The 26,369-nt window shown below is 45.2% G+C and overlaps 1 protein-coding gene across 3 annotated transcripts in view; it reads left to right on the top strand.

The window, feature by feature from the left end:
- The window catches only part of LOC114589411 (FK506-binding protein 15-like), a 62,548-nt gene that overhangs the window by 14,686 nt on the left and 21,493 nt on the right, over positions 1–26,369 (top strand). The window contains exons 11-21 of one of the 3 annotated variants that reach the window (XM_077922364.1): positions 142–190; positions 715–834; positions 1,360–1,441; positions 2,503–2,588; positions 3,746–3,836; positions 4,885–4,994; positions 5,831–5,938; positions 7,322–7,416; positions 8,333–8,435; positions 9,742–9,913; positions 11,052–11,188. In XM_077922364.1, the coding sequence (XP_077778490.1) occupies positions 142–190; positions 715–834; positions 1,360–1,441; positions 2,503–2,588; positions 3,746–3,836; positions 4,885–4,994; positions 5,831–5,938; positions 7,322–7,416; positions 8,333–8,435; positions 9,742–9,913; positions 11,052–11,188 (1,153 nt within the window). Of the gene's footprint in view, positions 1–141; positions 191–714; positions 835–1,359; positions 1,442–2,502; positions 2,589–3,745; positions 3,837–4,866; positions 4,995–5,830; positions 5,939–7,321; positions 7,417–8,332; positions 8,436–9,741; positions 9,914–11,051; positions 11,189–16,103; positions 16,418–26,369 lie in introns of those variants that run through there. The other 2 variants (XM_077922363.1, XM_028715331.2) reach the window with 2 other exon arrangements.

Raw genomic sequence — 26,369 nt, 5'->3', positions numbered from 1 at the left:
CTCCCTTGGGGAGTTCATGAGGTGGGGTAGGTGCGGGGCTTGGCCGAGGCAGAGTCCCAAAGGCCAGTTGAGTATCCTACCCCTTAACAGACTCTGCCTACTATGCTCAGGTTTGTTAACTCCCTTCCTTCCATACTGCAGGGAGCCAGTTGTGCGTGCCAAATCAAGCTCTATTAGCAAACAGCTAGCGGTAAGTCGCCATTGGAGCCAAATCTGCCTATTTGATTGTATAGTTCCTGTTGAATGTGACCAAAGCAATGAGAAGTAACTTGGTCCTCCCATAGAGAGAGGGATCCTTATTGGTGAGCATTTTTTGAGAAACTCAAAACCTCCCACATAATAAAGGTACCGTATTTTTCGGTCTATAAGACGCCCCCTATTTTTTGGGACTTAGATTTAAGAAAATGGGGGGAAATGTATCCGTGCATAAGATCCCCCCTAATTTTTGACATTATTTTTAAGAGAAAAGGCCTAGTCTTATACACGGAAAAATACGGTGTGTCACAGGAAAAGCATATCAGCATATCATCAGTAACTATGAGTAATTAACATTTGATATTGTGCTTGCATAGACTTCTGAGATGGGTTTCTAAGTGGTTTTTTAAAAAATATATATGCAGTTTTAAAGTTCTTTCATTAATAGTTTTAGAGTGAAAATGTAGCAAGGAAATGGTGTGTTCATGAGGACCCCCCCCTTTCTTTTTCCCTGGACAGAATCCTGATGTAACAAAAGTGAAACTGATTTCCTGTATGGCGAAGATGGGCCAGCCTATGCTACCTGTCCCCTTCATCACATCTGCACCCCAGCAAGGCTCAGCTGACAAGGAGGTAGAGGTGTGTTAGCTTCAATTCTCAGGTTCTTTTCAGTGGGGTTTGTGTGTGTTGGCTGTTGCTGAAATTCAGGTAGGTTGGCAGGATGAGACTGCTCATCCACCTAGCTCCCTACTGTCTACACTGACTGGCAGTGAAGGAGGGGAGGCCCTTTTTTTTAGTTAATTACAAACCTACCTGGTTCTCCAGAGTTTCAGACAGGGGGCATTCCCTGCCTACCGGGTATCAAACGTGGGGCCTTTTGCATGAAACTGAGGGTCTTGCCCTCCCCAGATCTAGTAGTCACCCCAAACTGGTTTTGGGTGTGAATCTTAATTTGCGGGAAAGCCTTGTAAGGATCATCAATCATTTTATTTGTATGTCGCCTTTCCCAAGTTAAAACAATGCTCAAAGCGGATTACAACGTATTAAAAAAAACCCATAGCTACAAATGTTCTGGCATGCCTCTCTCTCGTTAATGTGGGATTTGAAGCCTCCAGGGTCCCTTTCCACTTCCCAGGAGGGTTAATTGTGCATTGTCTTCTTCAGGAGCCGCATGCCATTCAAGAATTTTCAACCCTCTGTCCGAACGACTACCGTCCAATGGCCCCTCCTCAGTGGGCAATGCAAGGTAAAAAGTGTGTTCCCTTGTTGTGCCTTGGTGATGGTCACCAACTTTGGGTGGCTTCAAAAGAGGGTTAGGCAAGTTCATGGAGGAGAGGGCTGTCAGTGGCTGGAAACCGCAGGAGGGGAGAGGGCTCTTGCGCTCAGGTGCTGTTTGCAGGCTTCCCATGGGGGCACCAGCATCTTAAAAAGCAGAGACATCACCTTACCAACAAAGATCCGTATAGCTAAAGCCATGGTTTTCCCAGTACTGATGTATGGAAGTGAGAGCGGAACCATCAAGAAGGCTGATTGCCGAAGAATTGATGCTTTTGAATTATGGTGCTGGGGGAGACTCTTGAGAGTCCCATGGGTTGCAAGAAGATCAAACGTATCCATTCTTAAGGAAACCAGCCCTGAGTGCTCACTGGAAGGACAGATCGTGAAGTTGAGGCTCCAGTACTTTGGCCACCTCATGAGAAGAGAAGACTCCCTGGAAAAGATCCTGATGTTGGGAAAGATGGAGGGCACAAGGAGAAGGGGACAGCAGAGGACGAGATGGTTGGACAGTGTTCTCGAAGCTGCAAACATGAGCCTGACCAAACAGTGGGAGGCGGTGGAAGACAGGAGTGCCTGGCGTGCTCTGGTCCATGGGGTCATGAAGAGTCGGACATGACTTAAACGACTAAACAACAACAACATGGGGCACCTGGTTGGCCACTGTGAGAAGAGGGTGCCAGACTAGATGGGCCACTGGCCTGATCTGGCAGGGTTCTTCTTGAGTGCAGTGGCTCCACTCAGTAGAATTTAGTTGGACACAACCCAGAAGCCAGCATGATGATTGTGCATGGAAAGCAGAGGAAATCTGGATGTGTGGGGATGGGGGAGCAGTGTCCTTCATTTGCTGTAGATCAGCTTGAGCAGAGTCTGCATCTGTCGCTGACATTGTGTTTAGATGCTTGAATTGATCTGTTTGTGTGCTGACTCCTCTGGGCTCCTTTGGGTGGAAATAGAGACAAACATTTTGATGATGATGATGGACTGCTTGTATTGAGATAGGCAACACTGATGCCTCTGCTTTCTTCCTAGCTCCTCCTCCAGCTGTGTCAGGGCTCCAGGCGCCTGCTGCCCCCCAGCCACACCCACCCCTTACAAGAACCCCTCAAAACTGTCAGGTAAGGAGTCCTTTGTAGGCAGGGAAAGGTTCTTTCATAGGCTGCCAGGTGAGCCACAACATCATGCTCTGTTCCCTGGTTTGCTCAAGACAGGGGCATGTGACTAGCAGGCTTGACTAAGTTTCCTCATCCTTTTCTGTCAGTGTCAGGTCTTCATTTGCAAAATAGGGAGGGTGCAGCATAACCATGTAGCCTTATTGGAGTTCACCGATTGGGTCTGCGTTGCTCCGGGACAGGAGGAAGGAAGTCAAATGACACCGAGGTTGGTTCAAAGAAAGGGTTTATTCTGCTCTCCGGATAGCAGAAGGCACTTGCGTGAATAGTCCCCAGCAAGTCCAAAGAAATGACAAGTTTCATGCAGTATATATATCCTCCATGCACCCTCTCCTTCCTTCCAACCACGTCAGCCTATGTATGCAGGTTGACATCACATATGTTCCTGCTCTGGTACTCTCAACCATAAAAGGATCTTCCTTCCTGTACTTCTGACCATAAAAGGGATCTTCCTCTTCCTACTCTTATCTGGGAAGAGGTAATCATCTAAGGGAACACGCTCTGGCATTGTTCCCGGACCTGGGTTTGTGTGTCAGAGTGTGTCCAGGATGTAAGATAAAGCACAGACGTGTCTTCTCTCTGTTCTGTTCTACTACTGGTACAGTGAAGGCCATAGTTGCCGTCACAACTGATAAAGAAGAGGGCTCTGAGCACTTGTCTATACAGCCGGGCTTTTGTTTATGCATTGAGCTCTGCTGGATGAGGCCAATGGCCTATCTCGCCCAGCATCCTGTTCAGATGGGGGCAGTGGCTACCTGGATGCCCCAGTGCAAAGTGCACAAACAGTGCCTGTGTGCAAGAGCTCCTTCCCCTCCTACAGTTTCCAGCAACTGGCATTCAGAAGCATTCCTTCTTCCAGCCATTAGCTGTCAAGGCCAGTAGCCATCAATAGGCCCGATCCTCTTTTAAAGCTGTCCAACTGGTTGTCCATCATTGCCTTTTGCAGGAGAGGATCCCTTGCACTCCTTGGCCTTTGGGTCTTCTAGCCCTTGAGAGCAGGCTTAAGCAATCCTGCTGTTTTAATGGGGGACCTTGTTGCCGTCTGTTTGGTCAGTGTGACAAGTCACCTGACTCTCCTTTCCCTCCCCCACCTGTGTTCTCAGCCTTATGCAGGGATGCCATATGCTTACCCACAAGTGAGTGCCGCAGTTTCCCAGCTCCAGCCTGTTGGGTTGTGCCCAGCTCCTTTCCAAGGTATGTTCAAACTGTGCACTATGTAGCTTTGGGAGCTGCTTCCAAACATTAACTTTTTTAAAAAAGCAAACCCCTTTATTAACATTGTTGACAACCCAAAAGTCTGGTAGCAGGCTTGCCATATATGAAGAAAGCAAACAATAAATAATAAGAGAAAGAAATGGTGACTCACCAGTATTAATTAAGACACCCATATTTCCCAAACTGGTACGGATAGGGAATGTTGAGCATCTGCCTCTGTAGCCCAGGAAATGAAATCCTACCTGTTGTGCATTAACTCAGTGAAAGTTAGTAATCCCCCCATTCAGAGCATCACAGCCTACTGGATCAGGCCACAAGCAGGATCTGAGCACCTTTCCCTTCCTGTGCTTTTCAGCAGCTGGTGTTCAGAAGCATTTATTGCGCCCAATTGTGAAGTCGGAACATGGACATCATGGCTAGTTGCCATCAATACTCCGTGAATTTGTCCAATCCTCTTTTGAAGCCATCCAAGTTGGTGGCCATCACTGCCTCCAGCAGAAGAGAGTTGCTCGGTTTAAGTCTGCACTGTGCAAAGAAGCATTTCCTTTTGCCTTATTCCAGCCCTTTAAAAGCTGGGAAGAGGCAGCTAAGTTGCCTTAAAGCCCCCCACCCCAGAAGATTCACGGCTGCTTGTTAAGATGCTCAAGGACAACTCTGTTCTTTTCTCCCTGCCCTTTCTTATTGGTGTGACCCCTCTCTTCCCGCCCTGTCCACTTCTACAGTGGTACCTCGGGTTAAGTACTTAATTCGTTCCGGAGGGCCGTTCTTAACCTGAAACTGTTCTTAACCTGAAACACCACTTTACCTAATGGGGCCTCCCGCTGCTGCTGCTGCTGCTGCTGCTGCGCGGTTTCAGTTCTCATCCTGAAGCAAAGTTCTTAACCCGAGGTACTATTTCTGGGTTAGCGGAGTCTGTAACCTGAAGCGTACGTAACCCAAGGTACCACTGTATTTGCTTCTGCTGGCAGTCTCATTTTGAAACAACAATAACAAACACAACCTTGCCAAGTTTTCTTTCCTGTCACAGCAGCTGGAGACATTGGTACATTCCTGCTGACAGAGACCCGGCAGCAGAACACAGAGATCCGCCTGGCCGTTGGGAAGGTGGCTGACAAGATGGACCAGCTGTCAGTCAAGGTAATACAGAACTTTCAGGATAGGAAGCTGCTTAAGAACTGCCTTGCTAGCACTTTCCAGAAACAATAGGAAGGTGTTTTTCTTGCAACAGCTTTTCCAGTGGGCTGAAAAGCTCCCTCCCCTGAGGTGTTGGTTTTGTATTGTTGATTATTTTATTTCATAAAAAAACTCAAAGCACTTTACAAGAAGAATAAAACAGTAGAATTATTAGTAAAAACAATTTACATATTCAAAAAATTAAAACCAGCCATAAACTAGAAACCTATCAGCATTCTAGAGATCTAAAGAAGCAGGTGCCGAAAAGGGTACAGGCAGTTCCCCATTTACACGGGGTTTGCGTTCTGAGGCACTGTGCATGTCAGCCTGCCCCGCACCCCTGCAGGGCCAAAACTGGTGCGCCCACAGATGGGGAGTTGCCTGTACAGTGAAGGTGCCTGCCTGATATTGATTGTTGTTCAACTGTTTTCAGGCTTTTTAATCTCTGATGGGGGGCGAGGTTTGGGACGAGGGAAGTTGCTTCAGCTAGGTGGTGGAGCACCTTTTTGCATGCAGAAGGTTCCATGTTAGCTCCCTGACGTCTCCAGGAAGGACTGGGCGACACCCCAGTCTGAAAACCCAGGGAGATGCTGCCCGCCAGTGTTGACAGCACTGAGCTAGATGGACCCAGTGGTCTGATACTGAGCCAGGTTCCTGCGCTCCCAGCAGTTTCTCTCCTTGGCAAACAAGTGAGCAGCTCAAAGGGCCCAGGCCTGATCTGGCTTTTTCTCTCCCGTGTGCTGATGCTTCAAGCTGCATCTCCTTTTTGTTTTTCCTTTCTCTCCCCACATCCCTTGCAGCTGGAGGAACTACGGAAGCAAAACTCTGGCCCCGGTTTGCTGCCAGGCGTCTCTTCTGTTACCATGGAAACCTCTATGATCATGAGTAACATCCAGCGTATCCTGCAGGTAAAGAGCTTGTCTACAGTGGTGCCTCGCAAGACGAAATTAATCCGTTCCGCGAATCTCTTCGTCTTGCGCTTTTTTCGTCTTGCGAACCACGGCTATTAGCGGCTTAGCAGCTATTAGCGGCTTAGCGGCTATTAACGGCTTACCGGCTTAGCAGCTATTAACAGCTTAGCGGCTTTAAGAAAAAGGAAACAAACTCGCAAGAACTCGCAAGACGTTTCGTCTTGTGAAGCAAGCCCATGGGGAAATTCGTCTTGCGGAACGACTCAAAAAACGGAAAACCCTTTCGTCTAGCGAGTTTTTCATCTTGCAAGGCATTCGTCTTCCGGGGCACCACTGTACTTGAGAGCATGAGGACTAGAACCTTGCTTTTACCTTCAGGTGAAGGGTCACAGCTAAGCGGCAGAGCATGTGATTCGCAGGCAACAGGTCCCGGGTACAGTCCCCAGTGGTGTCTCCTGGCAGGGCTGAGAGAGACCCCGTGCCTGAAACCCTGAAGGAGACGCTGCCAGTCAGTGGGGAGCCTTGGGCACAAATGCTGCCCTGTCCTTCCCTGTTCCTGCTCTGCACCTTCCTTGAGTTCTTTTGGCCAGCTGGAAGTGTCTTTGTTGCTAGCCTGGATGTGGAGCAATCGGTGTAGAGACTTCTAGTCTCCTGTATTATAGCCACATCGGTTGCCCCACCCACTTTTGTCCCTAGCCCCGCCCACACCTGGACAGTTGATCCAGAGGCAAGGCAGCCTTTGGACTGGCAGAGGTTCTTTGCCCCTGTTGTAGGCTGCACTGAGCTGGATACATGCAACTATCTGGCTTGAGCTAAGGGAGCTTCCTCTGTTCCAGTTCATCTAAGGCTGCACTAGCAATTGGGCTTTTAGTATTGCAGCTCCAGACATCCAGAAATCAGACCAGGGCCTAGAGTGATGCTGTTCAGATGCCTCTTGAAAGCATGCTTGCTTTGGAGGGCTTTCCATCCTGAGATGTCAGTTATGCAGATCAAGTTTTATATCTGCTGAAATGGTGTTGTTTTTTAAAGTTGAGTAGAATAGATGGGCTTATTGTATCAGAGTTTGTGAAACTGATTTTATTCATTCTCAGAGCTTGGATTTCTGTGTTGTATTTTGCTTTTACCATGTATCTTGATTCCATGGCTTCATGCAGTACAGCTGTCTCGCAATTTGCTTACTAAATAAAGTTTACCTAAGAGGCTTGCTAAAGGGGAGCAGCCCATGTTCTGTCCATGACCATGGCGGAAGACCACAATGATTTCTCTCCTCAAATCTGGGTCCCCGAGAGAGGTTGGGGAAGAGATTGTGGCTGGAGATTGTGAAAGTTGTAGAGGCCAGGACTGGCTCTGACACATTCCGTTTTGCTCTTTGTGCCACAGGAAAATGAGAGGTTGAAACAGGAGATCGTTGAGAAGAGCGGCCGCATTGAGGAGCAGAACAAGAAGATTGGTGAACTGATTGACCGCAACCAACGGTGAGGGAGACTCTTGCTCACTTTTAATGCTCTATGAGAAACATAGGTATTTCTGGCTGAAGCTTAAAGCTCAGGTGGCCTGGCTCAATCCCCAGGCACCCTAAGGCTGCTGTCAGTCAAAGTGGACAGTACTGGGCTGGATGGACAAATAGAGGAATACAGGAATATAGCCAGTGTGGGGTAGCAGTTAAGAGGGTCTGTCAGAGTAAGATCTGGGAGACCAGGGTTCCAATCCCCACTCTGCCTTGAAGGTGACCTTGGGCCAGTCACTCTCTCTCAGCCTAACCTACCTCACAGGGTTGTTGTGAAGATAAAAAAGGGAGGAAAACTATATACCAGTATTTGAGCTCCTTGGAGGAAAGATGGAACATAAAATAAGAACTATTATGATTCTGATATAAAAGATAGAAGCTCTCCTAGGGTGGCTTTTGAAAAGTGAGATCTACATATGATACTGCCTTGATTTCTTTTTTTACATGAGAGGATAAAAGGTAAAGGTACCCCTGCCCGTACGGGCCAGTCTTGACAGACTCTGGGGTTGTGTGCCCATCTCACTTAAGCGGCCAGGGGCCAGCGCTGTCCGGAGACACTTCCGGGTCACGTGGCCAGCGTGACAAAGCTGCATCTGGCGAGCCAGCGCAGCACACAGAAATGCCATTTACCTTCCCGCTAGTAAGCGGTCCCTATTTATCTACTTGCACCCGGGGGTGCTTTCGAACTGCTAGGTTGGCAGACGCTGGGACCGAGCAGCGGGAGCGCACCCCGCCGCGGGGATTCGAACCACCGACCTTTCGATCGGCAAGCCCTAGGCGCTGAGGCTTTTACCCACAGCGCCACCCGCATCCCCTACATGAGAGGATGGAAAGTATCAAATCATGCAAACATTCACGTGTGTAAAAAACAATTCTTCCCCCAGCTATGTGGAGCAGAGCAACCTGATATTTGAGCAGAGCAACAGCTCACTGCAGAGGACCATGAAGCACACCCAGGCAAGGGTCCTACATGCTGAACAGGAGAAGGTAAGCCCTGGCATTGTTACAGCCACAACAGGAAGGCCAAGTGACTGAGGCTGTGGGGAGGGCAAGTGCTATCCCAGGAGATCACAATCGCTAGTGCAGGTCACAATTCCCCTTTTCCTGCAGGCCAGAAAGAAGTTACGTTTCTGAGCAGCAGCAGCAGCAACAAAATAGAACAAATGATTAGCTAGGTATACATGCAGGTATTCATAAGCTTCAGGTAATCCTTTGCAAAGCACCTCAGGTTGGCATGATGTGAGCAAGCACAGTGAACGTCCCCCTCACTTCGTCCTATGCAGCCAAGAAGAAGGGTGTGAGAGTTTCCACTTCTAGGTAACTGCTGCTTCCTCTGTTGTCTGGACTGAGAACAGCCATTAATGTTAAGTAGAATTAGTTTCTGAAGTTAGCTTATTGAAACAAACATTTGAAGTTGGTGTGTTTGATATTAACCATTGTTGATGTTAGCTGCAGCTCGTTGTCCCAGGCAACACAGCAAGCCATGGCTGGGCATAAGTGTCAGGGTTCCTGGCCGCATGAGAGGAGGAGATGTAAGGGGAGAGCATGCAAGTCCAGGTTTGCTGTGGCCTGTTCTTGCTTGGGTGTCAGCGTGCAAACCCTGCCATTACGGGATCTTCCATGCATCTTACCCTGAGGCCGCTGGGATTTTCAGTGATATAATCAGCCCTTGGACCACAGAATAAGCAGAGTGCTCTTAACCCAGAATGCCATTGCCTCTTTTGATAAAACTTTCTCCCCTCTTGCTGTTCTTGCTTCTGGTGGTGTTAACTCTCCTCTCCTTGTTGCCGCTTTTCTCTCTAGGACATGCCGCCACTGGATCACTTGCAATTCCCAGGAACAGCATGCTGCCTCCAACGGTGGAGGGAGACCCTAGCCCTTGTGGCTGTTGGCTGTGTATAGCTTTTCCTGCCCCATTGTTTTGTCTAATCCGCTGCTAAAGCCATCTAACTGTTTGGCCTTCATTTTATCTTGTGGGAGAGAGCTCTGCTGTGTGAAGATGTCCTTTCTTTTGTCTGTCCTGAATTTTCTGGGGAAATCTTTTCTGCTCTCCATTTTATGCACCTTTGTTGTGCATGCTTTCTCCTGAACTAACTGAAAAGCCCAAGGCTTCTGCCTCCCCCTGCTCCTCATAGCCTTGCCAGTAGACCAGTTCTTCAGGGTGTTTCCTGGGAGACTCATTCTTAGCATTTGGGAGCCTCCGAAAGCACAGCTCTTGCATCCTCCCAGGAAAGGTCTTGTGGCTCTCCTTCCCCATATGTTCTCCTGTCTCTTCTGCTCCTTTGCGTTGCAGGTCAAGATCAGCAAGAAGCTAGCGGAAGCCACAGCACAGATCTCCCAGCTCCAGCTGGAGCTGGCCCGTCATCAGAAGCAGGAGATAGATCTCCACTCCCAACTGAATGAAGCCCTGACAGAGTCGGAGAGGCAGAAAGCCCTGGTCAACCAACTGCAGGCACAGTTGGCAGGTAAGGGAAGCTGAGAGGAGGCGCTGAAATGGCAGAAGAGCACTATCCAAGCATATGCAGAGTCGTTTTATCATCCTAGGAAATTCTTTGGCTTGCTGGTAGGGAGCCTGTGGCCCTCCAAGTATTACTGGCCTTCACCTCTCATGAGCCCCAGCAAGCGTAGCCAGGGATGATGTGGTTGGAGTCCAGCAATCTCTGGAGGTCCTGCTTCTTAGGGCCTCCTGCAGTGTAGCTGTTAAAAACTCAGACACACAATCTCCAAAAAGACTCTTGACTTTAATCCCATCTGTTTAAAAAAGGCAAGCTTCTGATCTCTACAAACTTGATTGATTGTTTTTCTATGCTGTTTTTTGTTGAAATGAATCTCCAGCTTACAAACAATAAGTAACATTTACGTAATGTAACATAATAGAAAATGGGTTTGTGCAGATTCTGCACCTTCCTTGCCCTGCATGCAAGAGCAGAGCGGTGTAAGAGTGAGAAGAAACATGTGATATGTCTTTAAAGTTACACGGAGGCCCCATCCACACTATACAGCATTATCATGCCACTGCAGTCAGGCATGGCTTTCTCCCAAGGAATCCTGGGAAGTGTGGTTCGTTCCTGCTGCCAATACAGTGGTACCTCGAGTTACAGACACTTCAGGTTACAGACGCTTCAGATTACAGACTCCACTAACCCAGAAATAGTACCTCGGGTTAAGAATTTTGTTTCAGGATGAGAACAGAAATCGTGCTCCAGCTGCATGGCACTCATTAGGTAAAGTGGTACCTTAGGACTCATTAGGTAAAGGGGTACCTTAGGTTAAGTTTCAGGTTAAGAACGGACCTCCAGAACGAAATAAGTACTTAACCCGAGGTACCACTGTAGTTGTGTAGAAGTGGAGAGCCCTGCTTAAGCAGCCATTTCCAGCATAGTTTAACAGTCTGGGAATTGTAGCTGGGGGTGGTGGGAGACCGGGGTGTCCCACCACCTCTCAGCACCCTTAAGAGAGTGTTTCCATTTCCCAGAATGTTTTGTGGGAAGCTGTGAGTGTTTGACGCATATAGTGCAGATAGCGCTGTACTTAGGCTTAGCTACAGCAGTGGATGGAAACAAGGGCATGCACTGTAACCGGCTCTGTGCCCCACCTCCACAGAACTTCATAAATCGTCTGACGACATGAAAAGCAGATACCAGGAGGAGAAGCTGAGTGGGAAGAATTTGGATGAGAAGGTGGCAGCCCTGGAAGAGGAGCTGGCTGATCTCCACGTTCAGAAGGAGAATCTGGAGAAGGTAGTGCCCAGGGGTGGCAAAAGTCATCACCCGAGGCCAGAAGTGGCTCCCTGGAAAACTCTCTCTGACCCTTAGGATTCTCCCAGTGCCACACCCCTCCCCTCCCCCCCCCCCCAGCTTTGCACCCTTGACTGTTCTTTGCCTCCCTGGAAGATGCCCTTGAACTCTGATCATGCGTCTTCTTTCATTCTTAAAGGGAGGATTGAAAGGGACAAGTGGGGAAATTAACGTGTGTTGCTCCACTACCATCATCCCTCTTATATCATCTGGGTTATGACACTGCCCTTGAATCCTTGAGGCAAAGGCTTTGGGACATCTCACATAGGGACCTGCGATCCGGATCTTATGTAATTTGTAGCCTGGTCGCAGCTGGAATCCCATACGGGTATGACTATCAAATATCCTCATACCTTAGGAATTTGTCTGTACCTACCTATTGGCGTTTATTTACCAAAGCCATACTAAATGTATTTCCCTTGGAAGTTCTAAATGACAGGCTGAGAGGCATCCTCTATCAGAATAGGCTTTGTTTATGTTCTCAGGACATCGATTGCATGAACAAGCAAGGGACCAACTGATCAATCCCCTACTGGCAAATTTTCCAGGAAAATCTGAAGCCTCCCATATTAAATACCTTTTGGAAGACAGGTCAAATGATATTACACTGGCCGTGGCAAAGTTTCTTTCGGAGGTTGTAAGAAACAAAGATCATTATGCCCTAGATAAAACAAAATGGACTGCCTTGGTTTCTTCCATCTGTCTGTCTGGTTGTTTTAACTGTATCTAGTTTAGAAATTGTTTTGTGGATCTTTGGACCACAATAGATAGATAGATAGATGATAGATAGATATCATTATGACACCACAGCCTACACTGTGCCTCATTTCCAAAGGAAACACAGACTAAGTGTCTAGACCCATGGAATCTTGCACCAGTCAGAGATTGGGGTGGCATGTAGCCCCATATTACTAATCATGGGAGCAGCAAAGAGGGTGAAGCCCAGCTCTCTAGAAATAACAGGTTGTATCTAAGGTACTACAAAGTGAAAGTCACTTAGCTGTGCCTGTGTGGCTGAGTAGGGATTCAAACCCTGGTCTCCTGAGTCCTGGTTAGAGACCAACCATTACACAGTACTTTCATCAGGGGCTGCAGTCTTTTTTGTGGCAAATAATCCCCCCTCCCCTTTACTTGTTCCAGACAACAACTCTGCAGCTGCTGGAGAGTCAGGAAGAGCAAAGGGGGAGCAGCAGCACCGAGGAGGAAGGACCTGCGGAAAGGAAGCAGCCAAGTGCCGCACCCCTTTATGGGGATCCCCACAGCAACTCTCTCCGAGAACCAGCACCAGTGGCATCCCCCGCTCCTTTGGCTAATCTGAAGGAAAGCTCAAGCAGTCCTCCATCCACCGCTCTCGAAGGAGCCCATGACAGTCTGCTTTTTGCAGCTCCTGAGGCTCATTCTTCGGAAGCACCGGTTGAACAAACTTGTGCAGCCTCTGCTCAAACTGCAAGGCCGCCTCTCAGGCTCTCCGCCAGTATTGAGAAGGAGAGGCCAAGCACTCAGGGTGAAATGGACACAATAGAAATAATTTTGAAATAATTTGATTTTTTTTGACTTGCATTTTCATTCTTTGGGTCTTTGGCTAATGTTTTCTCATTTGCTTCTATTTCCTTTCTAATTTGATCGAATTTTTCCTCTCTAATTCTTTTTTGTATCGCATCATGTTGTATATAAAATCCTCTTATGAAAGCTTTGCTTGCATCCCATTTCACTCTGATGTATGTTTCTTGTGCCATATTTATTTGAAAAAAATCCTTCAGAAGTTCTTGTGCTTTGTTCATTATCTTTTCATTGTTTAAGATTTTTTCATTCATTCTCCATCTTCGGTTACGAATGGGATCTGTTCTGGAGCCTGGCCACATCCCAAAAACTTTGAAACTGGAGACGCCCTTCTGTGCATGCGCACAGCTTGATTGAGCACTTCTGTGCATGACCACACAGTGAAACCCGGAAGTATACACTGCCAGGTTTGCAACCCAAGGATTACGTTACCCAAAGGTAACATAACCTAAGGGCCAACTGTATTTTTCTGTTGTTTCTTAACTCCATCATAATTGAATTATGGTCTGTTATTGATTTAGGTTGTATTTCTACCTTTTTGATTTTCCAAATTAAATTGTTTGATATCCAAATTCCAGCTATTCTTCCTGCCTATTGCTTGGCCTCAGAATAATTTGTGTATTATTTTTTCATTTGGGTATCTATGTCTCCATGCGTCTTTTAAATTTAAAATTTAAATTTTCTGCTATTTGAAAAAATGAATATGGTAATCTCCCTTCCTTTGATTTTCCCCCTCTCTCTGTTCTAATTCTATTGAGGTAATGCCTGAGAACCTGAGATCCAGGCATACCCCTGTCACGCAAATATAGTCTTTCACACTTACTCCCATCCCAGTACAAAGGAAAGTATTTACAGCTCCTTGGTCCCTGAGTCAAATCAAATACACCCCTCTGTCTTGTCCGGCTTCATCCCACTATAGGATGGATAGGCATTGTGACTGAGGTGGTTGGATATCACTGGCCATGACTCCTTGGGAAGGCCCTGCAGATGTGTCTGTACATCTCGGGGATTATGGTGGGCTCACTCACCCCTCCCCTTATACCTCACTTCCCTGGGTCCTAAATGCCATTGGAACGGAGAAGATTGATACAATGAGTGATTTCCGATGAATTTCTAAAGTTTTTCCATTGAGCCAGTGCATAAATACATTTATCAGTGAATCACTCCCAACCCCTTCTTTCCTGCTCTCTAGAGCTGGGACTCATGATTTTACAGCTTTTAATTGGAATTATGTATTGACAAGACACTGGCTTTTTCTGCCATCTATTAATTCCAACTCTGGGGAGTCCACCTCTCCCTCCCACCCCACCCCCAACACTTTTTCTATGTCATGCTGGAGGAATATGTTGACCAGACTGATATTTTGGGAAATGGTTTGCCCATTTACCCTCTATACAATTGGAGAACTCTCCATTTATAATACTAAACTTGGCATGAGGGTTCCCAGGGTGGTGCGGCAGACCTTATTGCTGTTTGTATGTTGGGTGCCATTTTGAATCAAGATGGCAGACTGAAATTTCAGTTTGGCATGACTTTGCCCGTTTTGTGGCATATGTTCAGCCACAAGTAGGGATATGATCGCTAGATTCAGCTCAGGAGTGCTCAAGGTGTGTGTGTGGGGGGGGTCTTCATTGATGTTTGGATGTTGGGTGCCATTTTGAATCCTGGACAGTACCTGTGTGTGTTTTATTAGTGTGGGGGGTGTTAGGGGAGAGGTAGTACCTTTGGTGGAGGACACACCATGCTCCTTCGGTGGTAGTTTGTTCTCAGCGAGCCAGCCAGAAAGAAATCATATGGATTAAGTGAAGTTAACTCTTTATTAGAAGAAAAAAGGCCTGCTTGCTCCCTTCATCAGAGCAAGGAGTTAGACGTGCTCTTGTGAGTGAGTCAAGTCTGAGGCCTTCTTCTGACATTAGAGCTGCTGAGGGATAAAAATAATTACACTCTCCACAGTCCCAAACATGGTTAGAAGCCTACAGCTTGCTTTAGTTCTGCACTTGCCGGGTGTGAACAGAGAGCCAAAACAAACCTCTGTCTTACCTTTCTGGCTCTGAGCTGGAGGAAGATGATGCAGGTGCAGAGACAGGGAAAGATATCACACCCTTGTCCTTCATCTTACTCCATCTTCCAGTGGTGCAGCAGGCCCTTTGTAGCAAGGGCATGTTCTGGTGACCACAAATTTTGAATTGGCTACCCAGGTTACAGAAGCTTTACAAGCTCGTTATAAGACATTGTAGATAAATCAGCAATGCTTCACTGATTCCTGGAACTTTCTTGAAATGTAGGCTTCAGCTGCAAACATTACTGGAGCAGTGTGTGGGAATGAAAGGCACACACCACTTGTTCAGTGCAAGAATTAACCTCAAGAAATGATCCCAGAGTTGGATTATTTTCTACGACATATCATGGGTGTTTAGAGTAAGATGCATCACCAAACCTCTTAAATCTGACATTATTTTTGCATTCAGGTACCTCAAAGCGACGTACACAGTAAAGCAACTGAGGGTGTGAACACACCACATTGTCAAAGCACAAAATTCCCCCTTACCACAAAAACCTTTTAAATCCCACATTATTGGCTACAGCAGCTCAGTTTCCTCTTCAGCTATTTGTCCGATCTAACCAACATCTGTTAGGATTTGAATGAGTACAAACAATTTGAACCTGCTGTTTCTGCTAACAGTGATATCATCCCCACAAAAACGGGGAAAATTAAGAAAAACCACAGACCACTTTTTATGTATGAAACCACAGCAGCCAGGATTTTAATAGCAAGGAATTGGAAAGGTGTTGTTATAAATGCTATAACAGTGATATCATCCCCACAAAAACGGACTGGCAAGCAAAAATGATAGAAGATCTACAACTTGCCAGAACAACAGGGGGAATAAGAGGAAATTCAATACCAAGTGTTAATCAAGATCGGATAACATTTAAGGAAGATCTTAAAAATTAGTGGCGACGTTAATCTCCTGGCAGACCTAGAATGAATCTTGGAATATGGAGAATGTACATAGTAAAAGTTTATGGATATAAAACGAGAACGCTAAATAAGAAGAAAGAAATGTGTTTTGCCAGACCAAGTGTAAATAGCACAATGAGAAGAATCGGAAGGTAGCTACCTGCGCCTTCCTCGCCTTCTCCTCCTTCCCTCGATCTCCTCAGACGCGTCCCTTCTTCGCCCGGCGAGCGGAGGCGCCACCTCATTGGCCAGCCTCGAGCGAGCGTCACCCGCCCTCCCGCCTCCCTCTCCCAGAAACCAGCTTCCCATTGGTCCAGCCGTGTCCCCCTCCCTTTCCGTCAAACTTAAGAGTCCCGCCGCCAAACTCGCGGCAGCAACAGCTGATCGCTCGCTTCCCCGTGGACGCGTTTCTTCCCTCCGCGTGGAAGTTTGGCCCGTTTGGGGACCGCGAATGCCGCCGGCCGCTTTGGCTTGCTAGTTTCGCTTCCGCAGCCCCGCGCTTGCGCCATGGCAGAGAAGTTGCAGCCGCGCGCCTTGCGGCTCTCGCCTCCCGGCTTGGGCTTAGCCGAGGGGCGCGGGGAGCGAGGGGCCGTCAGGATGTCGGGGGACATGGATGAAGAAGACGAGGCCTTCCAGCTTCCGACGGGAGGGTGAGAATGCGGCGCCTCTCTGCGTGGGGGGAGATGCGGGGTGTGCGGGTGTCTTTGGGTCCGCGTGAGGGGGCGGGGCTGTGTGAGGGGACCATAGCTGTATGTGGGTCCCGGCCTGCATGTGGGGCTGGGGCTGAATGTGGGGCTGGGACTGCATGTGGTTCTGGGGCTGCATGTCGTTCTGGGTCTGTATGTGGGGCTGGGGCAGCATGTGCGTCTGGGGCTGCATGTGGGGCTGGGACTGTATGTGGGGCTGGGGCAGCATGTGGGACTAGAGCTGTATGTGGGGCTGGGGCAGCATGTGGGACTAGAGCTGTATGTGGGGCTGGGGCAGCATGTGGGTCTAGAGCTGCATGTGGGGCTGGGGCAGCATGTGGACTAGAGCTGTATGTGGGGCTGGGGCAGCATGTGGGACTAGAGCTGTATGTGGGGTTGGGGCAGCATGTGGGGCTGGGGCAGCATGTGGGGTTGGGGCAGCATGTGGGGCTGGGGTGGGTGTGGGGCTGGGACTGTATGTGGTTCTGGGGCTGGGGCTACATGTGGGGCTGGGGCAGCATGTGGGACTAGAGCTGTATGTGGTTCTGGGGCTGTATGTGGGGCTGGGGTGGGTGGGTGCAGGCTTGCGAAGGGTGATTCCGAACACATGCAGAGGGCTTTGTCTGCAAATACGTGCTGTTAGGCGCGACGTTCAGCTGAGCTAGGCGTCTTTGAAACCAGCAAGGTTCCCCCCCCCCCTCTCTCTGTCTCTGTCTCTCTGTCTCTTTGTCTCTTTGTCTCTCTTTCTTTCTTCTTTCTTTCTTTCTTTCTTTCTTTCTTTCTTTCTTTCTCTCTCTCTTTCTCTGCCTCACAGCCTTGCTGGTGAGGATGAAATGGGCGGGGTTTCATCCAGCTAAGGATGAAATGGGAGGCGCTGGGTTGCATCCGACTGAGCTACTCGTTGGTTATGCCCGCCCATTTCAGTGGACCTACTCTGAGCTGAAACCGAAGTGCCTTGTGTTTTCACTGTTTCTTACATGCTTAGCTTTGGAGCATGCAGTGGCTAAAAAGTTCGCCTCTCATGATGATTGGGTGCGGGAGGCAGGGACCCTGCTGTAGAAATAGTAACCTCCGCAACCCCAGACCCCTACACAACTGGTGATGGGAGTGCACTTGCGCTACAATCCAGAGGGCCAAACATACCCCACACCTTTTGTAGAGTGAGGGAATACATTATGTTTTAGTAGTGGTTTGGGACTTGGAAGTTCGGCCCACGGGTTAATGGGGAAAGGAGGATTATTCTTAAAAAGCAAGACTTATTTGGGGGTAGACTCCACTGAATTCAACTGAACTTCCCCATGAATGTACATAGGGTTGATTTGCATATAAATGCCTGTTGCCTGTGCGGTGCTGAAATATTTTCCCTTTTCCTAATTCTAGCTTTCTGTTTCCACTTCTTCTGTGCTGATGTTACACTGAGAGAGAGTCACAAAGTGAGCTTCATCTCCAAGTGGGGGTCTGCACCCGGATCTCCCAGGTCACAAGTTGGCATTCTAACTCCTGCCCTAAAGTGGGTGCCAGTAACAGGGCTGAATGGAGGTGTTTTGTGGTCTTATATTTCTTTTACAAAAGGAAGCCTAAGAAAGATTTCTAGTGCCCTTTACACTGTGACATTTTAGGTGTTCAATATAAGGGCACTGCACTGTTGCTTTTGGCAACGCTGGCAGTGAGCAAAGGTCAGAGTGACATATAGCCATTGGGAGTTGTAGTTCAGAAATTTATGGAGAACTGCAGATGCCCCCCCCCCCAATTTTCAAAATATAGTCCGGCCCCCCACAAGGTTTGGGGGACAATGGACTGCCCCCCTGCTTAAAAGGTTTGCTGACCCCTGATCTATGTCTTCCCAGAATGTCACTCTCCCCAGAAGGAGAAGCCAAGCTCACATCTCTGTTCCGCTCGCTTCTTTTGGGAGCCCCTTAAACAAGCATGTTGCCACTTGTGGTTTTTCTCTAGCTGGAATCCTGTAAGAACTGCTTAGGGATGATACGGGATAGATTTTTGGACTTCCGGGTTAGCGCCACCGGCAATGGCGGATTTTCTCTGATCTGGAGGAAACCGCTCCGTGAAAATCAGGGTCTGGACCGCCACGGCGAGGCGGAGACCCATAAAAAACCACAGGCGGGAGAAGCCTGTGGACCTGGGATTTGGCTGGCACCTTTTGCGCCTCCCCTACTCGCGGGGAAACCCGGTTATGGGGATCTGGAGCGACGTGGGGTGAGCGGCGCGGTGCTTCGAATCGACTGCTCTTTTCATGGAGTGAAGCCGCATTGCTGTTGTCGGAGAGCGCTGACTTTTTTCCTGTGGACAATTGGCCTCTAAACAAGTACCCATGAGTAGAACGGAAAATTTGGATTATTAAACTTCATAATTTGGCACCGGAGCAGGAAGGTCTAAACAGGAAGTCCGCCTTCTGCTTTTGTAAATAGTTTGAAGCAAAGACATCACAAGCTAAAGTCTGGAAAGTTATCTGTAAAGGACTAAATTTCCATTGGTTAAAACTACAAAAAAACCCTTGGAAGCAGGAGAAGAGGGGGGAAATCTTAAATTGTTCAAGCCTGCAGGAGAGAGAGTAAAGAAAGATAAATTTCTATCATCTTGAACCTGGGAACGGGCTGTCAAAGATAGACGTTTTGGGAAGTTCATTGACTGTGAATAATAACATATGTTGACAGATAGTCAAACAAGAGAAACATATTGACTCCAATGTTTCCTTTTGCACTAAAAAGGAACAAATATTTGAAAAATGTAAGCAATTTTGTTGCTGGATCTGCTTGTAAAGGGATGGATACAAACAGAAATTGTTTCCTCTAGAGGGAGCTTTTGAACTGTTGTTGGAGTGGACCTGGGGAACTCTACAGCTGTAGAGATTACAGATCATGAGAACCAGACATTGACCTTGAACAAGAATGTGGACAGAGGAAGTCTTGGTGATTGCTTTTTGCAAAACAAGTGCCCTACTGGAACAACTTCATGAGAAGATGGATTTGATGACTACTGCAATTGATAATTTCGGTCAAACAGTGAACACTGATATAGAACTTGCTCAAGAACTGACCCAGGAATCTGCCCTGACAGGGCAGGCTGCGGAGAAGATGGGGGAGGAGGTTGTTGTTGAACCTCAAGTGATACAAGTTGAGAGAGATGCGGCCCTGCAGGAACATAAGCTGTCGTTTCTGATGACTGAATCTGGAGTGAGTCAGACTTGGAGAGACGGAGTCCTGTCGGGACTGGAGATGGCAAGTTGGTCAGATCTTCCTATGCAGGGATGTCCTGACTTTTGGGATTTAGTTTTGGACCAGGAGGAGATTGGAGTGGTCAAGGCCCTTAACTTTGGAGGGACAAAGTATGCTTTGGAATATTTTTTGCATTTTAGTGCTAACCATGGAGAATGGGCTAACCGGTCGAGAAGGGATAAAGACATTCTTAGGTTGTTCCCCCGAGATCTACTCCTCAGTGACAAAGGAAGGAAATTAAGAACAAGACCAGCAGAAGACAAAGTAAAGTGCAGGTACAATTATGAAGATCTGCAGAAGAGACATGGAAAAGAGTTAAGAGCCTCGGACATAAGATCACCAGGTTGATGGACTAGATGGAACAGACAGAAAGGACTGACAGAACCCAAGACCAGGAAGAAGAGACGGTGGATGAAGATTGGCAGAAATTTTAAAAATTCATTTAAAGAAATATTGCAAAATTAATGAGTGCTAGGAAAATCTTGGAATGAAACTATTAGGCTTTAGTAGAAATGTTATAAGGAGTTATGTATAAATAAGCTTTTAAGTTTTAGGGTTTTTTCATGGTAAGATAAGGCTAAAATAAATTAAAACAACTAAAGGACAGAATACAGTGAAAGATGGAAAGGATTTGCTGAGATAATTAATAATTAGAATACAAAAAAGGGAGGTGTGAGGAGGTCGATGAAACAAGTTAATGAAGATAAGGATATGGGAATATTGGATTTGTTTTTAAATTTACTCTTTTGCTCTCATTTTTTATTTTGGTGTATTGTATGTTTTGTACTTTTTATTCTCTTTTTATTGATTTGTATTGTTTAATCTCTTTTTCTTGCTCTTCTTTTTTCTTTTCCCCCCCTGTAACTTTAAATTCCCAATAAATATCATTTTTTTAAAAAAGATACGGGATAGATTTTTGTATCTTTCACAAGGTCATGCAGCCATTCCAGAGGATTGCTGTTGTGCAAACACAGAATTGCCTTTGGAAACCTTAGCTGTTTAATTCACCCCCCACTGCCCACGCCTTACTTTGCTGATGCTTCAGGATGGAAAAGAGAGGGGAGGGGTAATGACACAAGAAAACAGCAGCCAACATTGAATGGGTGGGAGCTGGAGAACCGACTGGGGCACTTGAACCCACGGCAAACAGAGTACCTTTGGCAGGCAGTCCACAGGTTTGTTTCATCTGGACCAGCTGTTTGGGGTGCTATCAGGCATTTAAAATGGGCACTTCACCCCTTGGATATTTTTGCTTGCTGTTTAGTATAGCATGGAGTTTGGGGCTAAGTCTGGAAATTTAATGTTTGAAGATACTTGGTCTTAGTGTTTATTCGTTTGTTTTAATCTGCAAGTTTCTAGCTCTCAGGAGTGCAGGGAAGTGGGCTAGGATGTGGGGTAACTGGTATGTTTCTGCTCCTAGAACAACCCTGAGATGAGATACTTCTGAATGTCTGTAGGGAAAACCACTTGTGTTCAGCCAGGTTAATTCCCTCTCCCCACCTTCCTGGCAGTGAATTGTCCTGTGTGGGGAAGGGTAAACCACAAGGGCTGGGCTTGTATCTTTTCAATAATGGATTCCTTTACAATTTTATTTTTGTTTACAGTGGTACCTTGGTTCTCAAACTTAATCAGTTCCGGACGTCTGTTACAAAACCAAAGTGTTCCAAAACCAAGGTGTGCTTTCCCATAACTAGACTATTAAAATCTGGCAGTTATTTACCCATTGCCATTGGAGGGACGAGGGTGCGTGATGGGGGAGTTCCAGCGGGGGAGGGGGGATGGAAAGGAAGGCGACTATTCTGGACAACAGCCACATGAGAAATATGTAAAATAACTAAGCAAGTATTTATTTATTTTTAATATTTATTAGGGTTTAACAAATCCAGAAAAAAGAAAAACATACAAAGCTTCAAAAATAGATAAAGGGAAAAAAAATAGATAAAGAAAAAATACAATAAAAAAGAAACAACAAAACATTATGAGAGAAAAAACAAAAACATTTAAAGAAGAAAAAAGAAAGAAGAACCAGCATTTTCATGTCCTTATCTTTCATTTGCTTATTTCCTTGACTTCCTCTCACCTCCCTTTTTGTATTCTAGTTCAATTAGTTGTTTCAGCATGTCCTTTCCCTCTTTCTCAAATTTAGTTCCATAATTTATCTTAACACAATTTAGCCTTAAATTTTACACCTTTACCCATAATCAATCTATTCTTACCTAATTCTTAATAACATTTCTACTAATGCCATATAACTTCTTTCCAGCATCCTTCTAACATTCATTAATTTTACAATATTTCTGTAAATATACTTTAATTTTTTTCCAATCTTCTTCCACCAACTCTTCTCCCTGGTCTCGGATTCTGCCAGTCATTTCCGCCAACTCCATGTAGTCCATCAGCTTCAACTGCCATTCTTCCCGGGTAGGTAGATCTTGCGTCTTCCAGTACTTTGCAATGAGTATTCTTGCTGCTGTCGTAGCATACATAAAAAAAAGTTCTATCCTTATTTGGCACCAATTAGCCGACGATGCCCAAGAGAAAGGCCTCTGGTTTCTTCAAGAAGGTATATTTAAATACCTTTTTCATTTCATTATAGATCATTTCCCAGAATGCCTTAATCTTCGGGCATGTCCACCAAAGGTGAAAGAAGGTACCTTCAGTCTCTTTACATTTCCAGCATTTATTATCAGGCAGATGATAGATTTTTGCAAGCTTGACTGGTGTTATGTACCACCTATAGATCATTTTCATTAAGTTCTCCTTTAAAGCCTTACATGCCGTAAATTTCATACCAGTGGTCCATAACTGTTCCCAGTCAGCCATCATAATGTTATGTCCAACATCTTGTGCCCATTTAATCATAGCAGATTTCACCGTTTCATCTATAGTATTCCATTTCAACAGCAAGTTATACATTCTTGACAAATTCTTAACTTTAGAATCTAACAATTCTGTTTCCAATTTAGATTTTTCCACTTGGAAGCCTATTTTTTTATCCACATTATATACCTCCATTATCTGATAATAATGGAGCCAGTCTCGCACTTTATTTTTTAGTTTTTCAAAACTCTGCAATTTTATTCTGTCTCCCTCTTGTTCCAAAATTTCACAATACTTCGGCCATTTGACCTCCATATTGAGTTTTTTCTGAGCCTTTGCTTCCATTGGTGACAACCATCTTGGGGTTTTACTTTCTAGAAAATCCTTATATCTTACCCAAACATTAAACAGTGCTTTTCTAACAATATGGTTTTTGAACGCCTTATGTGCTTTAACCTTGTCATACCACAGATATGCATGCCAACCAAAAACATTGTTAAAACCTTCCAAATCCAACACGTCCGTGTTTTCAAGAAGCATCCATTCTCTCAGCCAACAAAATGCGGCTGATTCATAATAAAGTTTAAGGTCTGGCAGGGCAAATCCACCTCTATCTTTAGCATCTGTTAATATTTTAAATTTCATACGAGGCTTCTTGCCCTGCCAGACAAATCTAGAGATATCTCTCTGCCACTTCTTGAAACAATCCATTTTATCCAAAATTTATCATTTTAATCACGGCAATTCGACCTAGCAACGATAGCTTCAAATTTGACCATATTTCTAGATCCGTTTTCACTTCCATCCAACATTTTTCATAATTATCCTTGAATAAATTCACATTCTTAGCAGTCATATTTACCCCTAAATATTTCACTTTCTTAACCAATGTCAATCCTGTCTCCTTCTGGAACTTGTCTCTCTCAATCTCATTTAAATTTTTCTCTAAGACTTTAGTTTTCATCTTATTCAACTTAAAACCTGCTACCTGACCAAATTCTTGGATCAGTTCTAATACTCTTTTAGTGCTTGATTCTGGCTCCTGTAAAGTCAATACGAAGTCATCAGCAAATGCTTTCAATTTATACTGTTTGGCTTCCACTTGAATACCTTTTACCAATTGGTCCCTTCTAATCATATTTAGCAAAACCTCCAGGACCGATATAAAAAGCAATGGGGAGATAGGGCAACCTTGTCATGTTCCTTTCTCAATCCTAAATTCTTCCGTCACTACGTTATTCACAATTAATTTAGCCTTTTGTTCTAAGTAAATTGCACCTATACCATTTCCAAAACCTAGACCAACTCCCATCCCCAGTAAGTTCTTTTTCATAAAACTCCAAGAAATATTGTCAAAGGCTTTCTCCGCGTCCACAAAGATCAAAACTGCTTTAGTATTAATCTTCACTTGTAACTTTTCTAAAATATTAATTATATTCCTTGTATTGTCAGACAAATGTCTGCCCGGGAGAAAGCCCGCTTGGTGTTTATGAATTTCTTCTGCTAACACCTTTTTCAATCTTTTAGCCAAAATATCTGCAAAAATGTTGTAATCCACATTGAGCAATGATATGGGACGGTACTTCTTAAGCTGCGTCTTTTCAGTCTCTGATTTTGGTATAAGTGTGATGTACGCTTCCTTCCACGACTCTGGCGCCCTTTTCCCTTCCAGTATTTCATTGCAGACTTCCTTTAAAGGTTGTATTAACCATTCTTTCAAAGTTCTGTAGTATCTAGAAGTCAGTCCATCCGGTCCTGGAGATTTACCCAGTTGCATATTCTGAATGGCCCCTTCTACCTCCTGCTCCGTTATTTTGTAGTCCAGCATTAATTTATTTTCTTGGGAAATTTTTTGTAGTCCATTTAATTTCAGAAATTTATCAATATCCATTTCATTCTGCTTTTCTTGTGTATATAGTTGTTTAAAATACCTCTGAAAGCATTTTCTAATTTCCACTGGATTCTGTATATTCTTTCCCTCTACTTCCAAATTTGTAATGGTATTTAGTTTTTGTCTTTTTTTCAGTTGCCATGCCAACAATTTCCCACATTTATTTGCCGATTCAAATGTCTTTTGTCTCATCTGTCTAATCTTACATTCTATTTCCTGATTCGTCATTTTCATATATTGAACTTGATATAACTTTATTTCTTTCAAAATCTCCTGAGACTTTGGTTTCGCCCTCAATTTCTTCTCTCCTTCCTTTATTTTTTCCAAAATTTTATCTTTTTTCTCATTTTGCATTCTCTTCTTAATTGCATTCTGTTGTATCAAAAATCCTCTCATGACGGCTTTACTTGCATCCCAGATTACTCTTTTCTCCACGGTAGTGTTCATGTTTATCTCAAAATAGTCTCTCAAAGTTTTCTGGGCCTTTTTAGTAAATTCATCATTCCTAAACAGAGAATCATTCATCCTCCATCTAAAGGAACCAGTTGGCATCAGTTTTAATTCCATCTTCACAGCATTATGATCAGAGCAGGTCTTAGGGCAGATTTCAACTTTGCTAATCTTAGGGGCCAGACGTCTAGTTACCCAAATTTGGTCAATTCTTGTCCATGTCATTTTAGCCTCAGAATAAAAGGTTCCCTCTCTACCCAGAGGGTTCTTCATTCTCCAAGTGTCAATTAAGTCCATGTTTTCAGTCATCTCAAAGAATGTTTTTGGTAATCTTCCATCCTTAGTAATTATTTGTCTTTGCGCCTTGTCCATATTTGTGGATACAACACCATTCATATCTCCCATCAGAATCATATTGTAGTCCAAATAGTCCATCAAAATTTCATGTAGCTTTTTAAAGAATTCCGATTTCCCTTCATTTGGTGCGTAAACGCCTATTATCAAAAATTTATCTCCTTGTGTTTGGATTTCAATTGCTACAAATCTTCCTTGTTCATCTTTAAAGATAAATTTAGGTGATAGACTCTCCTTTGCATAGAGGACTACTCTTTTTTTAACTTTATCCGATGAGATAAATTCTTGGCCTAATTTTTTGTTACTCAGTAGCTTCCTGTGTGACCTTGTCACATGTGTTGCTTGTAAACAAATCAAGTCCAGTTGCTCTTTTATCAACAAATGAAACACTCTCCTCCTTTTTTCCAAACTGTTCAGTCCATTCACATTCTAGCTCAAGGCCTGCAGCGCCATCCTGTGGCTACTTTGATGCTCCCCCAACTGCCCCCAGAGCCTGCTCCTCTTCTGTTGGTGATAACACTGGTTCGTTGACAGGGGAGTCCAGTCCAAAAGACAATGCTGAAATGTCCAGGGTACCGTTACTTGGTGATGCTTTCTCCCAAACTCTTTGCTGCAATCCTCTGTCTGGTGATCCTCTTTCCAATATTGTTGGCTCTTTTCCAATTCCCTTCTGTGGGTCTTCTTCGTAGTTATACAGGAACTTTGTTTTATCTTCTACTGATCTTATCTTTATTTTCCTTCCTTTAAAACTAAAAGATAGGCATTGAGGGAATTCCCACCTGAAGTTGATTTTATTCCTTCTCAACAAATCCACCAGATCTCTGAAATTAAATCTCAAGTCCAAAAGATATTTAGGGATGTCTTTAAATATCTCCACTCTAAATTGGTGTATTGCCAAGGCCTCCTCGTAATGCCAACTCAAGATTTTATCCCTCTCTTCTTTAGATCGGAGTGTAATCAAACAGTCTCTTATTCTGTTCTTCTCCTTCTTCCCTCCTCTTCCAAGCCTGAAGGCTCTCACAATTTTAAACTCCTCTTTTTGCAAATCCTGGTTCCAGAAGGCTGCAAATTCCTCTGTAAGATAGTCTATCAAAGAGTCTTTTTCTAGTTCAGGTATTCCCCGAATTCTCAAATTTGTCTGTTTCTCCTTGAGCTCAAACATAGAAAG

Source organism: Podarcis muralis, chromosome Z (assembly GCF_964188315.1).
Source record: "Podarcis muralis chromosome Z, rPodMur119.hap1.1, whole genome shotgun sequence".
NCBI lineage: Eukaryota > Metazoa > Chordata > Lepidosauria > Squamata > Lacertidae > Podarcis > Podarcis muralis.
This window is presented reverse-complemented; position numbering and strand designations above follow the sequence as displayed.